Source organism: Ochlerotatus camptorhynchus, unplaced genomic scaffold, assembly GCF_037179485.1.
Source record: "Ochlerotatus camptorhynchus isolate MF236.1 unplaced genomic scaffold, CSIRO-AGI_Acam_v1.1 ptg000102l, whole genome shotgun sequence".
In the NCBI taxonomy this organism is placed as follows: Eukaryota; Metazoa; Arthropoda; class Insecta; order Diptera; family Culicidae; genus Ochlerotatus; species Ochlerotatus camptorhynchus.
This window is the reverse complement of record NW_027040592.1, coordinates 3,530,792-3,545,923: the sequence shown is the minus strand read 5'-3', so window position 1 is coordinate 3,545,923 and position 15,132 is coordinate 3,530,792. Positions and strand designations below refer to the sequence as shown.

The window sequence follows — 15,132 nt, the reverse complement described above, 5'->3', positions numbered from 1 at the left end:
ACTCTGCAAAAACTTCAAAAGAAAACGACCGGAAACGTGAAAAAGCCTTACATTCGCTTTTCTAGATCACTTTGGGAAATGATGAACAAAAACTTTTTATCTGTAGTGTGTTGGTTTATTGAAAACGCCTCCTATTCATATTCAAACTACCTCTTGTTCATGCTGGTTTATTTTTGTACTTCTACGTTACCGACAATTTATTATTCTAGGCCTATCTCAAATTCATTCCCTCTAGTTAGCTATCCTTTTCTTCTTTCTTCTTCTGGCGGTATTTATTTAGTGTGCTGTGCGACGAATTGACGAGTGCACAGATGGATTTGAGTTCACTCACTCGACAAAAAGTGACACAACAGCGGGGCCCTGTTTACTAAAAATGAACACATATATGTTCATTTTTAGTAAACAGGGCCCCGCTGTTGTGTCACTTTTTGTCGAGTGAGTGAACTCAAATCCATCCGTGCACTCGTCAATGGTGTTCATTTTGTGTGTGCTACCAAAAAGCTGTTTGGCGTTACCGACGCTTGCGCGGATCGGAATGGGTAACGGCTGAATGAACAGCGGCCACGCTAGCGGTTATGCTATGCTAGGGGCTTTAACTCACCATGCGCATGGGATTTTTGTGAACATGCATGTTACTCACGTTTTGACTCGCTACTTGCGTGGAGGAATTGGCGGTTGCTCGATGATGCCGGTTGGACCCACGTGTACCACACGTGATACTCCTACGGACTCCGAAACTATGCTACTGCGGACTGCACATAGCCGATGTCGTTTTCCAACTACGCCTCACACGCTGAGTTGTGGTTTTCTACTTAGACGGGGTACGGCCGTCGCCTCGATGGCCTAAATTAACAAACTTAAAGATAATTTCACGTTTACTAATTCACCTTTAAATTCACACCACGGCGCGATAACTGAAACTCGGACCGCTCTCGCCTCTTCCACAAACCAGAACGAAGTGAAAGAATCAAGTCTGAAGGTCCTCAGATTAGGCGCAAGAATTGCAATCTTCGTCGCCGGAAATTACGTGAAATCAACGAAGTTGATTTTCACGAAGTTCAAAAAATCGCCTTCACGCATACTATTTTTTTGTGAAAAATTACGAAGGAAGGCATTCTCCTTCTATCAAGTTAACGCATATGCCAATTCGCTTCCCACCCGAAGTGCATGAAAGGATGGGACGGGTCAACAAATCCTGAAAGCAGAATTGTGCAGGTCGATGTCCGTGCGTTTACGCGTGGTTTGCTTAGACTCTTCGTTTGGCTATCGAATTACGCTTTGGCGCCCGAAATGGTACAGAGAACTCATTTACCATCTAATGAACATTTCGGTGAGTGAACTTTTTGCGAACGCTTCATGCGTCAAGGGGTAATTCGATGGTGTTTGAAACATTAAAACTTTTTACATTTTGATTTTTATAATATGGCACCTGCCACAACCTTCCTTCATGCGTAGCATGTCCAGCTGCTTGCGCAAGATAGTCTGACTTGCCACAGACTTCTTCGCAAACGTGTATAACAGCGCTTTCCACATGGCTTTCGTAGTCGTCTTTTCCCGCACGATTCATCGCAGGCACTCGTCGCCAACGAATCCAACCAACAAGAATTTTGCTTCCCGGTCCATCATCAAAAATTTGTTCTTCTGTTCATCTTAGGCTGTAGGTACGTCCTCCGTGAGCGCGTCTGAAACTTCCGCGGCTTCCAAAAACAGCTGCACCCGGAATCGCCAGATCTCGTAGTTTGTACCGTTCAGCTGGGCAATACCAGCACCGTCCTTCACTGTGGAGCCCATAACCTCAAAGAACTACTGTCTTCCGGAGCACAGAAAAAACTGACACGACGATGTAAACGTAACTTGAAAGGTTTATTGAAACGAATTAAAAAACCACAAAAGCAATGATGTACCAAAAATATTCCATACGATTTGACAGGTAGCAACACGTCATTATCATTTTCACATCATTTTCATCTGCTGGTCGACCGTAACGTAAATTCATCAATAGAGTTCTCCAGATGCACAAAAGTGTGCGTGAGACCGCGCGCTACCTTTTTAAGTAGTTGTGATATCGCGATACCTTTTTGTTTCTTCTTCTTCTTCTTCGTTTTTACGTATGGATGTTGGATTTTAGTGTTCGTGAGATTGCGCTTGGAGATCTCTATAGATTTTTTACCCTGCAGGTGTCAAGGCGATCGATTCAAATAAAAAACCGCCTACTGTGTGTAGAGTCCTAACTTATGATAATAAATGGTAATATTCAATTCAGTGTATTCATGCTGAATCCAACAGCAGCATCGGTGTGCTGACAGCTACTACAAGAGTATGTGTGAACATACTTAATTTCGAACTAGATGTGGCTGGATCCCACAACTGTCATGGTGTGGGTGTGAGCAAGATATACGTCGTGGGATAAGAGGGCGTAATAATGATGTGGGGCTTTTGGCTGTGAATACGATGCTGAACGGCAGCAAACAAACGTGGCTCCTATTAAGGCTGTGAACAATTTGCCGAGTTAAATTTATCTCGTGGTTAAAAGTAACATTTCGAAAGTTATTTTCTATGTTCGAAAATCTCTGTGCTATCGATCGACCGGTTTTCGAGCCACGGTTGTCAAAATTTAACTTCTTGTCTGTCAGAAATTACCATGCTCCGATAGCAGGGTTAATCGATAACTTTTCATCTGTCAAATTTTAACCAAAAGCTAAAAAATTCGCCAAATGGTTCAGAGCCTAAGGCTGTGTTCCATTTGTAATTTTTTTACTGAAATTTGACACTTCGAAAATAAAGATGTTAGAAAATCCCTCTGTTGTTGATCGGCAGATTTTCAAGAAAGCGTCTGTCAAAATTGATTCCTTGACTGTCAGAAATAAATCTGCTGAAATAGTAGGTTTATTTGAAAATTATTCATCTGTCAAATTTAAGTGAGAATTCACCAAATAGAACACAGCCTAAGTTGCTGTGGGGATTCTACACTGCGTTTTCAGTAGTTAATCCGAAACATCTGGCACAGGTTTCAACAGGGCCTGTTTTGGAACCAATCTTTTTGTATCATCAAAGCTAAAGAGGCTGAATTTTTGAATAAGAGACGACATGTCAAAATTGGAACGCTTGGCTGACATTTATATGACAAATTAAACAGTTTTAGTTTTTTTTCAATTATCTTTGCACTCAGTAGCGCCATTTTGTTTTCCTACACTGGGGAAAAAGTTCACCTGCCTGTCCGAACAATTATCCATCAACGAAACGAAATGAACCTACCTGTGCCCGGTCGTACTTGAGCCGCTTCCAGATAGTGTTCCGCGCGGACGACGCCACCTCGCCCGGATGGTGGTGGCACAGCCCATCGACGCCGTTGTAGTTGGGATTGGTGAACGTCAGGACGTCGCTTCCGCTGCGGGACGTTTTCCTACTCTGTTTCCGTTTGGAATTCACAATCAGCACTGGATCAGCCACGGCGATGTATGACACCGGCGAGGCGATCAACGATCAAGAGTAAGTGTAAGCGAATTTGATGCGATTCAGAGAGATGAATACACACACATACATAGAACAGATGAAACACAGGCGTTTTGTTAGTGATGAGCTGATGCTTTTGTGGAGGGTAAGGGAAAAGGTGGAAATGGGCACACTAATTGGTTGGAATGTTACCTAGGATGGCGATCACTACTATAATGAGCAAACCGGCCACGATGGCCGTGGCAATGATGACCAACTGGGCGTGCATTTTGTTTTTGTTGAGCATGGTGGATCCGTTGGATTTGGGTGGTTTATCAGGTTCTATACTGTGGATTATTTCGTCGTTGTGTTTGATCGGCACACTGAAAGCAGGTTCCAGACGGCAGTGCTTCTCGTCCTGAACATCCGGACAGCCGCAGACGTAGCGTGTCTCGGCGAAGAGGCACAGATGGCTACAGCCACCATTGTCCTGGCCACAGGGGTTCCAATCGTGTGGTTGTCGACTTCCGGACACCGATCGAATCTCCAGGGCACCTCGAAGGCCATAACGGACTTCCTCCACTGGAGCGGCGACCCGCTTCGGAGCTCTCTGGACCGATTTGTTGTGCCAATCGGTCCAGTACATGTAGCCACCGGTCAGCGTGAATCCGAACGAATGTGCAGCTTGGGAAATTACTCGCAAGCGGCTTTTTCCATCAAAGTCACACATCTCGATCCGATCATGCTGAGCGTCAGCCCAATACAGCTTCTTCATCTCGAAGTCAATAGCCAACCCCGTGGGGAATCCGAGCTCCGAATCGATAATACTGCGCCGCTCCGAACCGTCCATGTAGGCTCGATCGATTCTCGGTGCCTGTCCCCAGTCGGTCCAGAACATGAAACCACGCTTCGGGTACAAAATTATCGACCTCGGGTCATCCAAACCCCTCAGTATGGCCTTGCGACAGGTTCCATCCAATCTGGACACTTCGATTTTCTTTAGAGCCGCATCGGTCCAGTACAGGTTGTCGGCCAACCAGTCCACGGCAATGCCATTCGGTGTACTTAAGCCTGTGCTGGCGATGACCTTGGAGTTGGAGAAGTCATTGATGCTGACCCGCCGGATCGCATCTACATTTACGTCCGCGTAGAAGATGTACATTAGATCAAAGTGATAGTCGAGTGCCACCACGCCGTGAACTCCCTCGATCGGGAGCACTACGTCGAACATGTCCTGAGTGTCTAGCGAAATGCGACCGATGCCGGAGCGGAGAGCGATCAGTAGATATTCCTGCGAAATTGAATGTCAATTAAGATCGGTTTTCCTTCAACAGCCCATCCCACCATACTCACATCTGGAATAGTCTTACACTCCTTGTTGCTACCGTCCCTCATCAACAACCCTGTGGGACACTTGCAGCTAAAACCCGCGGGAGTCCTCAGGCAAATATGCGAACAGCCACCATTGTTCTTGCCACACACATTCTCCTGCCTCTCGCCCTGGTCCAGCACAACCTTGACATCCATCAGTTCCTCCAAATCCTTGGCCACCTTGCGAATCTTGCTAGCGTTGATCTTGGACACGGAATGCAACGCCTTGGTTACCCAATCAGTCCAGTAGACCGTACCTGTGGTCACTGTTAGAGCATGCGGATGCGACAGATTGTTCAGCAGTACCTTTCGCGAGTTTCCGTTGAAGTCACAGGACTCAATTCTCTTGTGCTTGGAGTCCGTCCAGTAGATGCGTTTCTCTACACTGTCCACCGCCAGACCATTGATATAGCCCAGATCCGTCGTGACAATTCGCTTCCGGTGTTCCCCGTCCATATCGGCCCTCTCGATGACCGGGTCCTTCCGCCAATCGGACCAGAACAGATAGCCACTGTCGTAGTCCATAGCAATACCCTTCGGATGGGTCAGATCGTGCCAAACGAGAACCGTTCGTACGCTCCCATCCAGTTCGCTAACCTCGATCGAACAGCGCGCGGCGTCGGCCCAGTAGATCTTACGACCGATGGAATCGATGGCCATACTATCGACGCTGCCCATACTTTCGCTCAGTACCTGCTTGATGTGCATTCCGTTTGGCGAGGATCGCATGATCACATCTTCCATCGTATCCGCCCAGTAGATGTCACCCGTATCGGTGTCCACATCCAGCGTTACGGCATTGGATATCGGCGGCAGCGGAAGAACCACGTCGATCTGGTAGTCACTGTCTAGCGAAACCTGGCGGATGTCGGTGCGGTGTGCGAAGATCAGATAATTCGACGGACCGTCCTTGCAAGTTTTGCCGTTGTCCTGTGCGGGAGAGAGAGAGAGAATTGTTAGTAAGCAGACAAGCAATTTGACAACAACGAAGCACTTACGTTCAACTGAATTCCGATCGGACAAGCGCAGGTATAGCCGGTGGGACTCAGTAGGCAGATGTACGAACAGCCCCCATTGCGATTTTTGCAGGGGTTTCGGATATCCGTCCGGTTTCGGTGGAACACCCGGATGTCCATCAGATCCGTATTGTTCGCCAGTACCACCTGTTTATTTGAACCAGTTAGCTTGTCGGCCATCTGAATGCTGTGTGTATCCCAATCCGTCCAGTAGACGTTATTGTCGTACACATCCAACCCGAAGGGGTGCTTTAACCCTTCCATGATCAACCGATTACGACCCGTTCCGTCGAAGTTCACATACTCCAGCAATTTCGTTCCACCGTCGACAAAGTACAACCGGTGATTGTTCGTATCCAGTGCTAACCCGTTCGGCCATTGAAGGTTCTCGGAAACCAGCGTGACCCGACTGCTGGGTTGCCCATCCATGCCGGCTCGCTCGATCAGCGGATTCGATCCCCAATCGGACCAGAACATGTAACCTTCGCTCGGATGAACCACAATATCTCGAGGCTTATCGAGCCGTTCCCAAATTAACAGGGCCCGTTGCTTCCCATCGGTACTGGCCACTTCGATCCGGTTGGTTCCCGCGTCAGTCCAGTAGATCTTGTCGGTGATCCAATCCAGGGCCAAACCGGCCGGTGAGATCAAGTTCGACTTGATGATTGCTTCCTGCTGGCTTCCGTTGATGAACGCCCGACTGATGATGCTCTTTCCGACGTCGGTCCAGTAGATCACGTTCGTCTGGCTACACCAATCGATGGCCACGTTGGACTTGATCCCATCCAATGGAACTACCATATCGACGCCATTGGTTACATTCTCTTGATCCAGTTGACGCACTCGGATGTCCTTTTTGCGAGCGATCAGCAGTAGCTTATCCGGTACGTTGGAGCAGGTTCGATGATCATCCTTCAGCGAAAGACCTATAGGACACGCACATCTCCGGTGGTCGCGGTTCGGTAGACACAGATGCGAGCAACCACCTCGACGGCCACTCGAATCTAGCGGACAGCGATTCGTGTAGTCGGGCTGACGGGATGGATGGAAACTTTGAATGTCCATTGGGAAGTGCAGACCTTCATGGACCACTCGGTAGCCACGTCCATTGACCTTGTTCGCCGAGGATACAGTCCTCGTATGCCAATCGGTCCAGTACATGGAGTCCTCGAACAGAGTCATGGCGAAGGGGTGTGGAAGGTTATTGCTCAGGATTTTCTTGCGAGCCTTTCCGTCAAAGTTGGCACTTTCGATGACGTGCTTCGCATCGGCCCAGTAGATTCGGTTCGTTGTGTAATCGATCGCCAAGCCGTTGGGCCAGAAGATGGACTCCGACACTATGGTCTGTCGATCGGAACCATCCATGAAGGCCTTCTCGATCTTGGGAACCGTGCCCCAGTCGGTCCAGAATATGGTCGCTATGCCGGGGTGAACTGAGATCGCTCGTGGTTTATCCAGATCGTTGGCAGCGATCACCGCACGTAGCGTCCCGTCGAACGTAGACACCTCTACCCGACGAGTTCCCGAATCGGTCCAAAATAGCAAGTCGTGGATCCAATCAACGGCCAAACCTCCAGGTGACTCCAGACCCCATTTGATGACGTCCTTGATGCCGGTCCCATTCAAATATGACCGCTTGATCACGTCGATCGATACATCCGTCCAAAATAGCAAGTCCCTGGCGTAGTGGTAGTCCAGTGCGATCGCATTCGGTAGGCCTTTGACGAGCGAGGTGAATTGATTGTTGCTGAGTGAAACCTGTCTAATGTCAGCTCGGTTGGCCATCAGCAGCTTCACTGCTCCGCCAACGGCCTTGCAGGTTCTCTGATCCGGTCTCAGAACATATCCGGGTTTGCAATCGCAACGGAAGCTTCCAACTGTGTTGATGCACTCCTGCGAACACACCGGATTGTTGAGGATCGTACATTCGTCGATGTCGGTACAGTTGTGACCGTCGCCATGCAGAAGGAATCCCAGACGGCACTTGCATTCCTCCTGTTTGTTGTAGGCAGTTATGCACTCTTGCTGACACAGACTATCTCTGCCGCAACGATGAATAATCGGACACCGCTCTTCGTCCTCCCCGTTGACACAGTCCTTGTGACCGTCGCACACGTTCTTCTGACTGATACAGAGCCTATTGACAGGTGGGAATTTTCGTTAGCTTTATGTAGGTCGAATATACCTTCCGGAATACTTACGGATCATTGGAGCTGTTCCGACTGCTGGAAGAACACGCAAACTGATTGATCTCACACTTGATGTCGCAGTCTTGTTCGTCTTCACCTCGTCTGCAGTCGGCGGTTCCATCGCAAACCCATGAGCGCTGTTGGCATTACAACTTCAATCAGTATCATCTATCCCAAGCCCCAACAACAACACAATCCTTACCAGTATACACCGTCCATCCTTGCAGGTGTACTCATCCGGCGAGCAGGTTCCGCCGACCATTTTGTCCACCGGGCAGCCCTTCTCGTCCTCTCCGTTGTTACAATCCTGCTTATCATCGCACCGCCACTGCACCGGAATGCAGTCTCCGTCGTCGCACTTGAACTCGTTGGACGTGCACATGACCTGCTTCTTGGGGCAACCTTCCTCGTCACTCCAATCGCCGCAATCGTTATCCCCATCGCAGCGGAACCGGTTGAGGACGCATCGACCGCCGGGACCCCCGAGGCCGCCCAGAGTGCCCTTGCACTTGAACTCGCCCTCCGGGCAGTCCTGCATGGGTCGGTCGCAGGAATTTTCGTCCGATCCGTCGATGCAGTCCGCTTCGCCGTCGCACTCGAAGGACGCCGAGATGCAGGAACCATCCCGGCAGCGGTACTCGTCCTGGGTGCATCTGGAAATGGTGGGTAGGGGGGAAAATAAGGGAGAGTTAGAATGGTCTTCGAGGTAGCTGGGCAGTTACACGCCAAATGACGAATCTATCACACGCAACCTTCTCCGATTTGCATGAAACATTGCGTAATTGTTTGCTATGGCCAAACGTTCATATTTTTGTTAGAATTCGGCCATTTTGAATCTCGCAAAAAATTGGAAAAATGGCGTATTCTAGATTTTTTACCAAATCCTAACTTGAAAAGGTCACTTCCATTCGAAATGACACCAGAGGCAAAGTTGTGAAATCATATGAGAAGTCTAAAGAATTTTAGGAGAATTCTGTAAACTTGAAAAAAGGCTAGCTTTATGGAAATTCAGAGATCTCACGGGCAGTCCCAAAAGCTTCAAGAAAGAACAAATTTTCGGGAATGTTTAAAGATCTGTAGATCTTGTGAGAGGGTACTAAGCAGTGCTAGGATCTGTAAATTTCAAATTCTATAAATCCAAGACAATTTTGAAAAACTATAATAAGTTCAGGGTAGTCCAGAGAACTGCAGTTTCCTAGAAAGTATAACCACACTTTCAACTCGTTGCCATGTCTACCCCGATGAAATTTATCAGCTGTTCATCGATGTGTGTTGTTGTTTACTTATTGTTCAACAAGTTTGTGAGCGAAAAGTGCATTTTTTTTTACAAAATCACAAGGGGTATTCAACTCTACACACCTTAATCTGTGCCGAAAGCTGTGCCATGCGCTATGCCGAAAGTTTTCAAAGTAGGCCGAAGTGTGCCAATATCCCATGAGTTTGGCAACCCTGAATTTATAATGACATTTGTGATTGTGTTTGAATTTTCATTTTCGAAGCGGGAGGTGAAGAGAAACTGGAAGTTATCAAACGTGTACAGTGTTCAAGCAATCTCAACCGATCCACAAGATTCTGACTCAATGTCTATTTGAATTACTGATTCCTTTCCGAAGCCGTAACCTGATCGATAGAGGAAGAAAATGCCACCGGCATCCTTTGAAATCCTCTACAACTATATCAAACAACGAACTCGAACGGACGGATAGATTAACGACGGTCATGTAATCGACGCGTCGAGTACCTAGTGTGGACTTAGAGCCATCCCTGCAAGAAGATACCTCTTAATCTCTGCCGGATTGGAATGTGGTGCTTGCTAAACAAAAAAATGCTTAGGGTCGTCAAGCGGGAACCGCTCAGCGATCGGTAGGCCACCCATCGCACTGGGGCCTCTTGCGATTAACAAGTTGAGCTAGTGAGGTGAATCCCCGTGCAAATCAAATGGAGAGTCACCTCGCTAGTGACAGAGTCACACGACTAGTAGAATAGGCCTGGGAGAGACACGTCAAACGACGTGACTATGGTCATCTCACGAGTGACAGATAGTCACACGATTCTAGGTATAAGCCTGAATAGCAAGCAATAATTTCTGAGGAAACACTTAGGGGAAAACGAGAAAAATTCCATACTGGAAGATCCTCGGCAAAACCGATATTCGAACCTGGCCAGAAACCCCTAAGATTATAGTTTTATCTTTATTGATTATTCGGTGCTGGGTTATTATAGTACGTTAGGCTCAAGGCTTTTACACTGATGTACATTTATGAGTTATTCTACCACTGTAGCTCGACTCTCATACAAAATATCCTACCCTATCTTTCGTTCCAAATGTAAATTTGACCATCGCATAATGTGTCAAGAACATCTCCACTGCTGCAATGAAGAGCAACATTTCTGTTGGGAACATGGACATCCCTAACGATCGCTACCAACACCAACACTGCTGAGCTCACTGGTAGCAGCTAAGCTGTCACCCGTAGATGCGCGAACCAGCATAAGAAAGAGGAACAACACATTAGATATGTTCGAGTCCGTCATCTTGTATCGTGTGCGCTTCCCGCAAGTCAATGTCATTTTAATAAAGTTTTATTTGCTAGTTTACGTTCGCGTTCATTTTATTGTACATGATGTACACGGCCACACCGTTAGCGCGTTCGTAACAGTGGCGACGTCGGAAAAACGAAATTAATTGAGAACATTTCACGCGTGTGGCCGAAAGTACGAAAGTGTATCGTTCACGGAAGAGGAGAAGAATTGCGGACGACAGTATGTTTTCACCTGGGAGTGAACCCCAGCAACAATCAGTGCCGGGAAATGGACTGCAGCAGGATCCAGCAGTACAAAACCAGCAACCGGGAGTGAACACCCAGCCGCAATTAAACCCAATCATCCGTCCGCCGATGCTCCAGCAAACACAACCTCACCTCCACCAGCAGCAGCAACAACAACAAAACATTCCATCGATAGATCCAGCGATGTTGCATTTTTTTCAGCAAATGCAGCAGCAGGTGCAACAGCAAATGCAACAACAAATGCAACAGCAGATGCAGCAACAGATGCAAATGCAGATGCAGCAGCAACAGGCGTTTTTGAAACAGCAGGAGCAGATGTTTCGGGCGGCGATGTCGGCTATCAACATTCAAGCGCCGACGAAGCCCGAGCCGGATCAAAACGTCACGTTTGTTGCATGGTACGCGCGTTATCAGGATTTATTCGCCAAAGACGCCGTTTGCCTCGACGATGAAGCCAAGGTGAGATTGCTGCTACGGAAGTTGGGTCCTTCAGAGCACGAGAGGTACACCAGTTACATCCTACCGAAAAGCCCCAACGAGGTGAAGTTCGATGACACGGTGAGTAAACTGAAAAGTTTGTTTGGTATGCCAGAGTCTGTGATTAGCAGACGGTACCGGTGCTTGCAAGTCACAAAGCAAGTCACTGAGGACTACAAAACGTTCGCCTGCCGGGTGAACAAACTGTGTGTCGAATTCGAACTTGGGAAGCTTTCGGAGGACCAGTTCAAATGCCTCGTGTTCGTCTGCGGGTTGAAAGCGGAAAGCGATGCGGAGGTCAGAACCAGGTTGCTGAGCAGAATCGAGGAGCGGAATGACATCACGCTGGAGCAGATTTTGGACGAAGGTCAACGGCTTCTGAACCTCAGGCACGACACGGCGATGATAGAGGCAGCGTCTTCGTCGACAGCAGTGCAAGCATTGAAGCGGAAGCAGTTCGGTGGGAAGCATTCCCGCTCAGGACGAGGATCACCAGGTTCAAGATCCCCGAATCAGCGAGGTGCCGTTCCAGCAACGCCTTGTTGGAACTGTGGCGCCATGCACTATTCCAAGGACTGCCCCTTCCTCAAAAATCGGTGTAAGGAATGTGGTCAGGTGGCCCACAAAGACGGGTATTGCTCAAGCGCCAAAAAGGTGAAATCTCCAGGCAAGCGGTACTCGTCCAAGCCGATGGTAACCAGAAGCGTGCAGGTGAATAACGTCCGGAAGCGTAGGAGATTTGTGAAAGCAGAAGTCAACGGCAGGCAGATCAGTCTCCAACTCGACACTGCGTCGGATATCAGCGTCATTTCCGAGCAATCATGGCGGCATATCGGAAAACCCACAGCAAGTCCTGTAACAATTCAAGCCACTACTACATCGGGCAAACCCTTGAAGCTGGAGTTTCAGTGTTCCTGTGAAGTTGCAATCAAAGGGGAGAAGCATCAAGGTTGATTTTTCGTGGTCAAGCAGCAGCTCAATCTGCTTGGACTGGACCTAATCGATACGTTTAACCTCGGGTCGGTGCCTATGGATCAGTTCTGCAATCAAATCAGCAGCTATCCAACATCGATCAGCTCCCTCCAAGCAGCTTTTCCAGCGGTGTTCAATGATGAACCAGGGTTGTGCTCGAAGGCCAAGGTGAAGTTCACGTTGAGGGAATGTAAATCCCCAGTGTTCTGACCGAAGAGACCAGTGGCTTACGCCATGTGCAGTACCGTCGATGCGGAGTTGGACCGGCTGGAACGTGCCAACATCATCACACCGGTCGATTTCTCGGAGTGGGCAGCTCCAATCGTCGTTGTTCGTAAGGCAAGTGGTGCAATCCGTATCTGCGGTGACTACTCCACGGGCCTCAACTATGCTCTGCAGCCGCATCAGTACCCACTTCCGCTACCGCAGGACATCTTCACTAGGCTGGCGAACTGCAAGGTCTTCAGTCAAATCGACCTTTCAGATGCGTTTTTGCAGGTGGAGGTGGATGAAAGCTGTCGAGAGTTGCTCACCATCAACACACATCGAGGTCTCTATCGGTACAATCGGCTTCCACCGGGAGTTATGGCAGCACCCGGAGCATTTCAGCAGCTTGTGGACACAATGCTCGCTGGACTCAACTGCACTTCGGGGTATCTCGATGATGTTCTGGTCGGCGGAGTCAACGAAGCGGACCATTGGCGCAACCTTCAAGCCGTCCTTCGTCGAATTCAGGAATTTGGATTCACCATCAAAGCGGAAAAGTGCTCGTTTGGCCAGCGTCAAATCAAGTATCTGGGACACCTCATCGACGGGCAAGGTCTGCGTCCGGATCCAGCGAAAGTTGAATCTATCTGCAACATGCCAGCGCCGACAGACGTTTCTGGAGTTCGATCGTTTCTGGGAGCGATCAATTACTACGGGAAATTCATCCCGAGTATGCGTACGTTGCGATATCCACTGGATGAGCTTCTCAAAGCCGACAAGAAGTTCGTTTGGTCAGTGGAATGCGACAAGGCCTTCTGCACTAGACTGATGCAAAATTTGACTTTTTCGCTCCACAGTGCTTAAATGGTTCCAAATCGGGTCGTGATTAGCCCCCAAAAGTTACAACTCATTTGGTTAGAAACAGACTTCACACAAACCATTTGAAGTTTACATGTAAATTAGTATGGGAAATCTCAACTTTTTGTTCATTGCCTTCTAGTCTTTTTCCATATTGAGCTGCAAAACAGCTCGATAACTATTCTTATAGAAAATTTTCTCAGCTACAACTTTGCTCAAGATTGTTTCTATGTAAAACGAGACAGGAAATAGTTATTAATTATTTAAGAGATTTGTAGACTTATGACATGATCAGGCAGCTGCTCTGTAGGCAACACTGTATTTTGCAGTGTGACATAGTAGCCATAATTTTTGTGTCCTATTCAACGCCCCAGAAACACCAATGTTGCCTGCGGAGCAGTTGATTGAGCATGATCATAAGACATCAGGGCATTGAACCATTAATAACTTTCGATCCTTGCATTTAATCAAAAAGTGGTCTTCAGCAAAGTTGTAGCTGGGAAAATTTCCTAGAAGCAAAGCTAAAGGTTTTTAAGGAGACCGATATGGTGAATTATTAGATAGACATGAACAAAAATCTTGGTTTTACCATAGTAATTCCCATACAAACTTCAAATAGTTTGTGCCACCTCAGTTTCTCACCAAATGGGTTCAAATTTTGAGAGGTTAGTCAGGATCCGATTTGGAATCGTTTAAGTATTGTGGAGCGAAAATTTCAAATTTTGCATCACTCTATTCTGCACCTTCAAGCAGATTCTCACTTCAGATTTGCTTCTGACGCACTACAACCCGCAACGCGAGATAGTGGTAGCAGCGGATGCGTCATCGGTTGGAGTTGGTGCGACAAGTTTCCAAACGGGTCGATTAAGGTCGTGCAGTACGCTTCTAGAGCACTGGCAGCCGCCGAGCAAGCCTACAGTCAGCCAGACCGTGAGGGGCTCGCGATTATCTTCGCTGTGACCAAGTTCCACAAGATGCTGTTTGGTCGGAGCTTCACACTACATACTGATCATGCTCCACTTCTTCGGATCTTCGGGTCGAAAAATGGCATCCCAGTCTATTGGCGTCTTGCAGTGAAACTTTTCCAAGCTTTCGCCTCCTACATTTCGAAGTGAGAACTACTAGAAGGAGGATAGTTTCCAAATTTTCCAAGTAAAACAGACGATTTTTAGGGCAAATCGGTCGATAAAGAAAAACTAATAATTTCCCGTGGAAACTTTTGCTTGAATCGTGTAAGAAAACGTGTTTGAAAACTTATTGTTATTATTTCGGTATGGATCGGACAGGTTTTCATGGAATATAATGCATAACAAGTTAGCACCCACAGGGAGAGGTTACCTCCTGCGTAGCTGCATTTTTCGGAAAATGGTGAATATGTGTGATTTCCACTAAGATGAAAGTGGAAATTATGTTAATTTACTTAGGAAAGGTTGTATCATGCTGGTGGTAATGGAGAATTGGTTGTATAGGACGCCAATATTCAATAAATGTTCATTTTGGTCTTTTCTAAGCAAACATATTGATACTCACAATTTTCGACGGAAAACGCAACGGAACATGCTTTACTCAACACGCACCATACTATAAAATGGTGCTAGATGGTCTTCAAAGTGATAACAAGATGACAAATCATCTTTATTGTGAGTAATTGAGCAATTTACTTCTGTTTACATCATATTTACGATGCAGCATTGATGGAGCCGCGAAATGAAATGAATATATCTTATGAAAGTTCAACTGGAAAAGTCAAAGATGCACATCAGTCTGATCGTAAAAACGTTTTCTTCTTCAATTCGAATGTTATATTGGAAGGATTTTACA

At 47.4% G+C, this 15,132-nt stretch overlaps 2 protein-coding genes across 5 annotated transcripts in view; one reads left to right on the top strand and one right to left on the bottom strand.

Annotated features, from left to right (window-relative positions):
- Lrp4 (LDL receptor related protein 4) overlaps positions 1 to 15,132 on the bottom strand; it is a 100,902-nt gene that overhangs the window by 12,590 nt on the left and 73,180 nt on the right. For 3 of the 4 annotated variants that reach the window (XM_065219273.1, XM_065219272.1, XM_065219274.1), the window contains exons 4-9: positions 8,211 to 8,661; positions 8,021 to 8,145; positions 5,802 to 7,956; positions 4,786 to 5,733; positions 3,646 to 4,723; positions 3,256 to 3,437 (exon numbers count right to left, since the gene is read on the bottom strand). In XM_065219273.1, coding sequence (XP_065075345.1) covers positions 3,256 to 3,437; positions 3,646 to 4,723; positions 4,786 to 5,733; positions 5,802 to 7,956; positions 8,021 to 8,145; positions 8,211 to 8,661 — 4,939 coding nt within the window. Of the gene's footprint in view, positions 1 to 3,255; positions 3,438 to 3,645; positions 4,724 to 4,785; positions 5,734 to 5,801; positions 7,957 to 8,020; positions 8,146 to 8,210; positions 8,662 to 15,132 lie in introns of those variants that run through there. The other variant, XM_065219275.1, reaches the window with a different exon arrangement.
- LOC135699035 (uncharacterized protein K02A2.6-like) lies at positions 10,733 to 12,228 on the top strand. Its single transcript, XM_065219216.1, has one exon. The coding sequence runs from the start codon at positions 10,774 to 10,776 to the stop codon at positions 12,226 to 12,228; it is 1,455 nt and encodes a 484-aa protein (XP_065075288.1). The 5' UTR covers positions 10,733 to 10,773.

Coding starts and splice junctions, on each gene's coding strand:
- LOC135699035 (XM_065219216.1), top strand. CDS start 10,774: ATGTTTTCACCTGGGAGTGAACCCCAGCAACAATCAGTGCCGGGAAAT.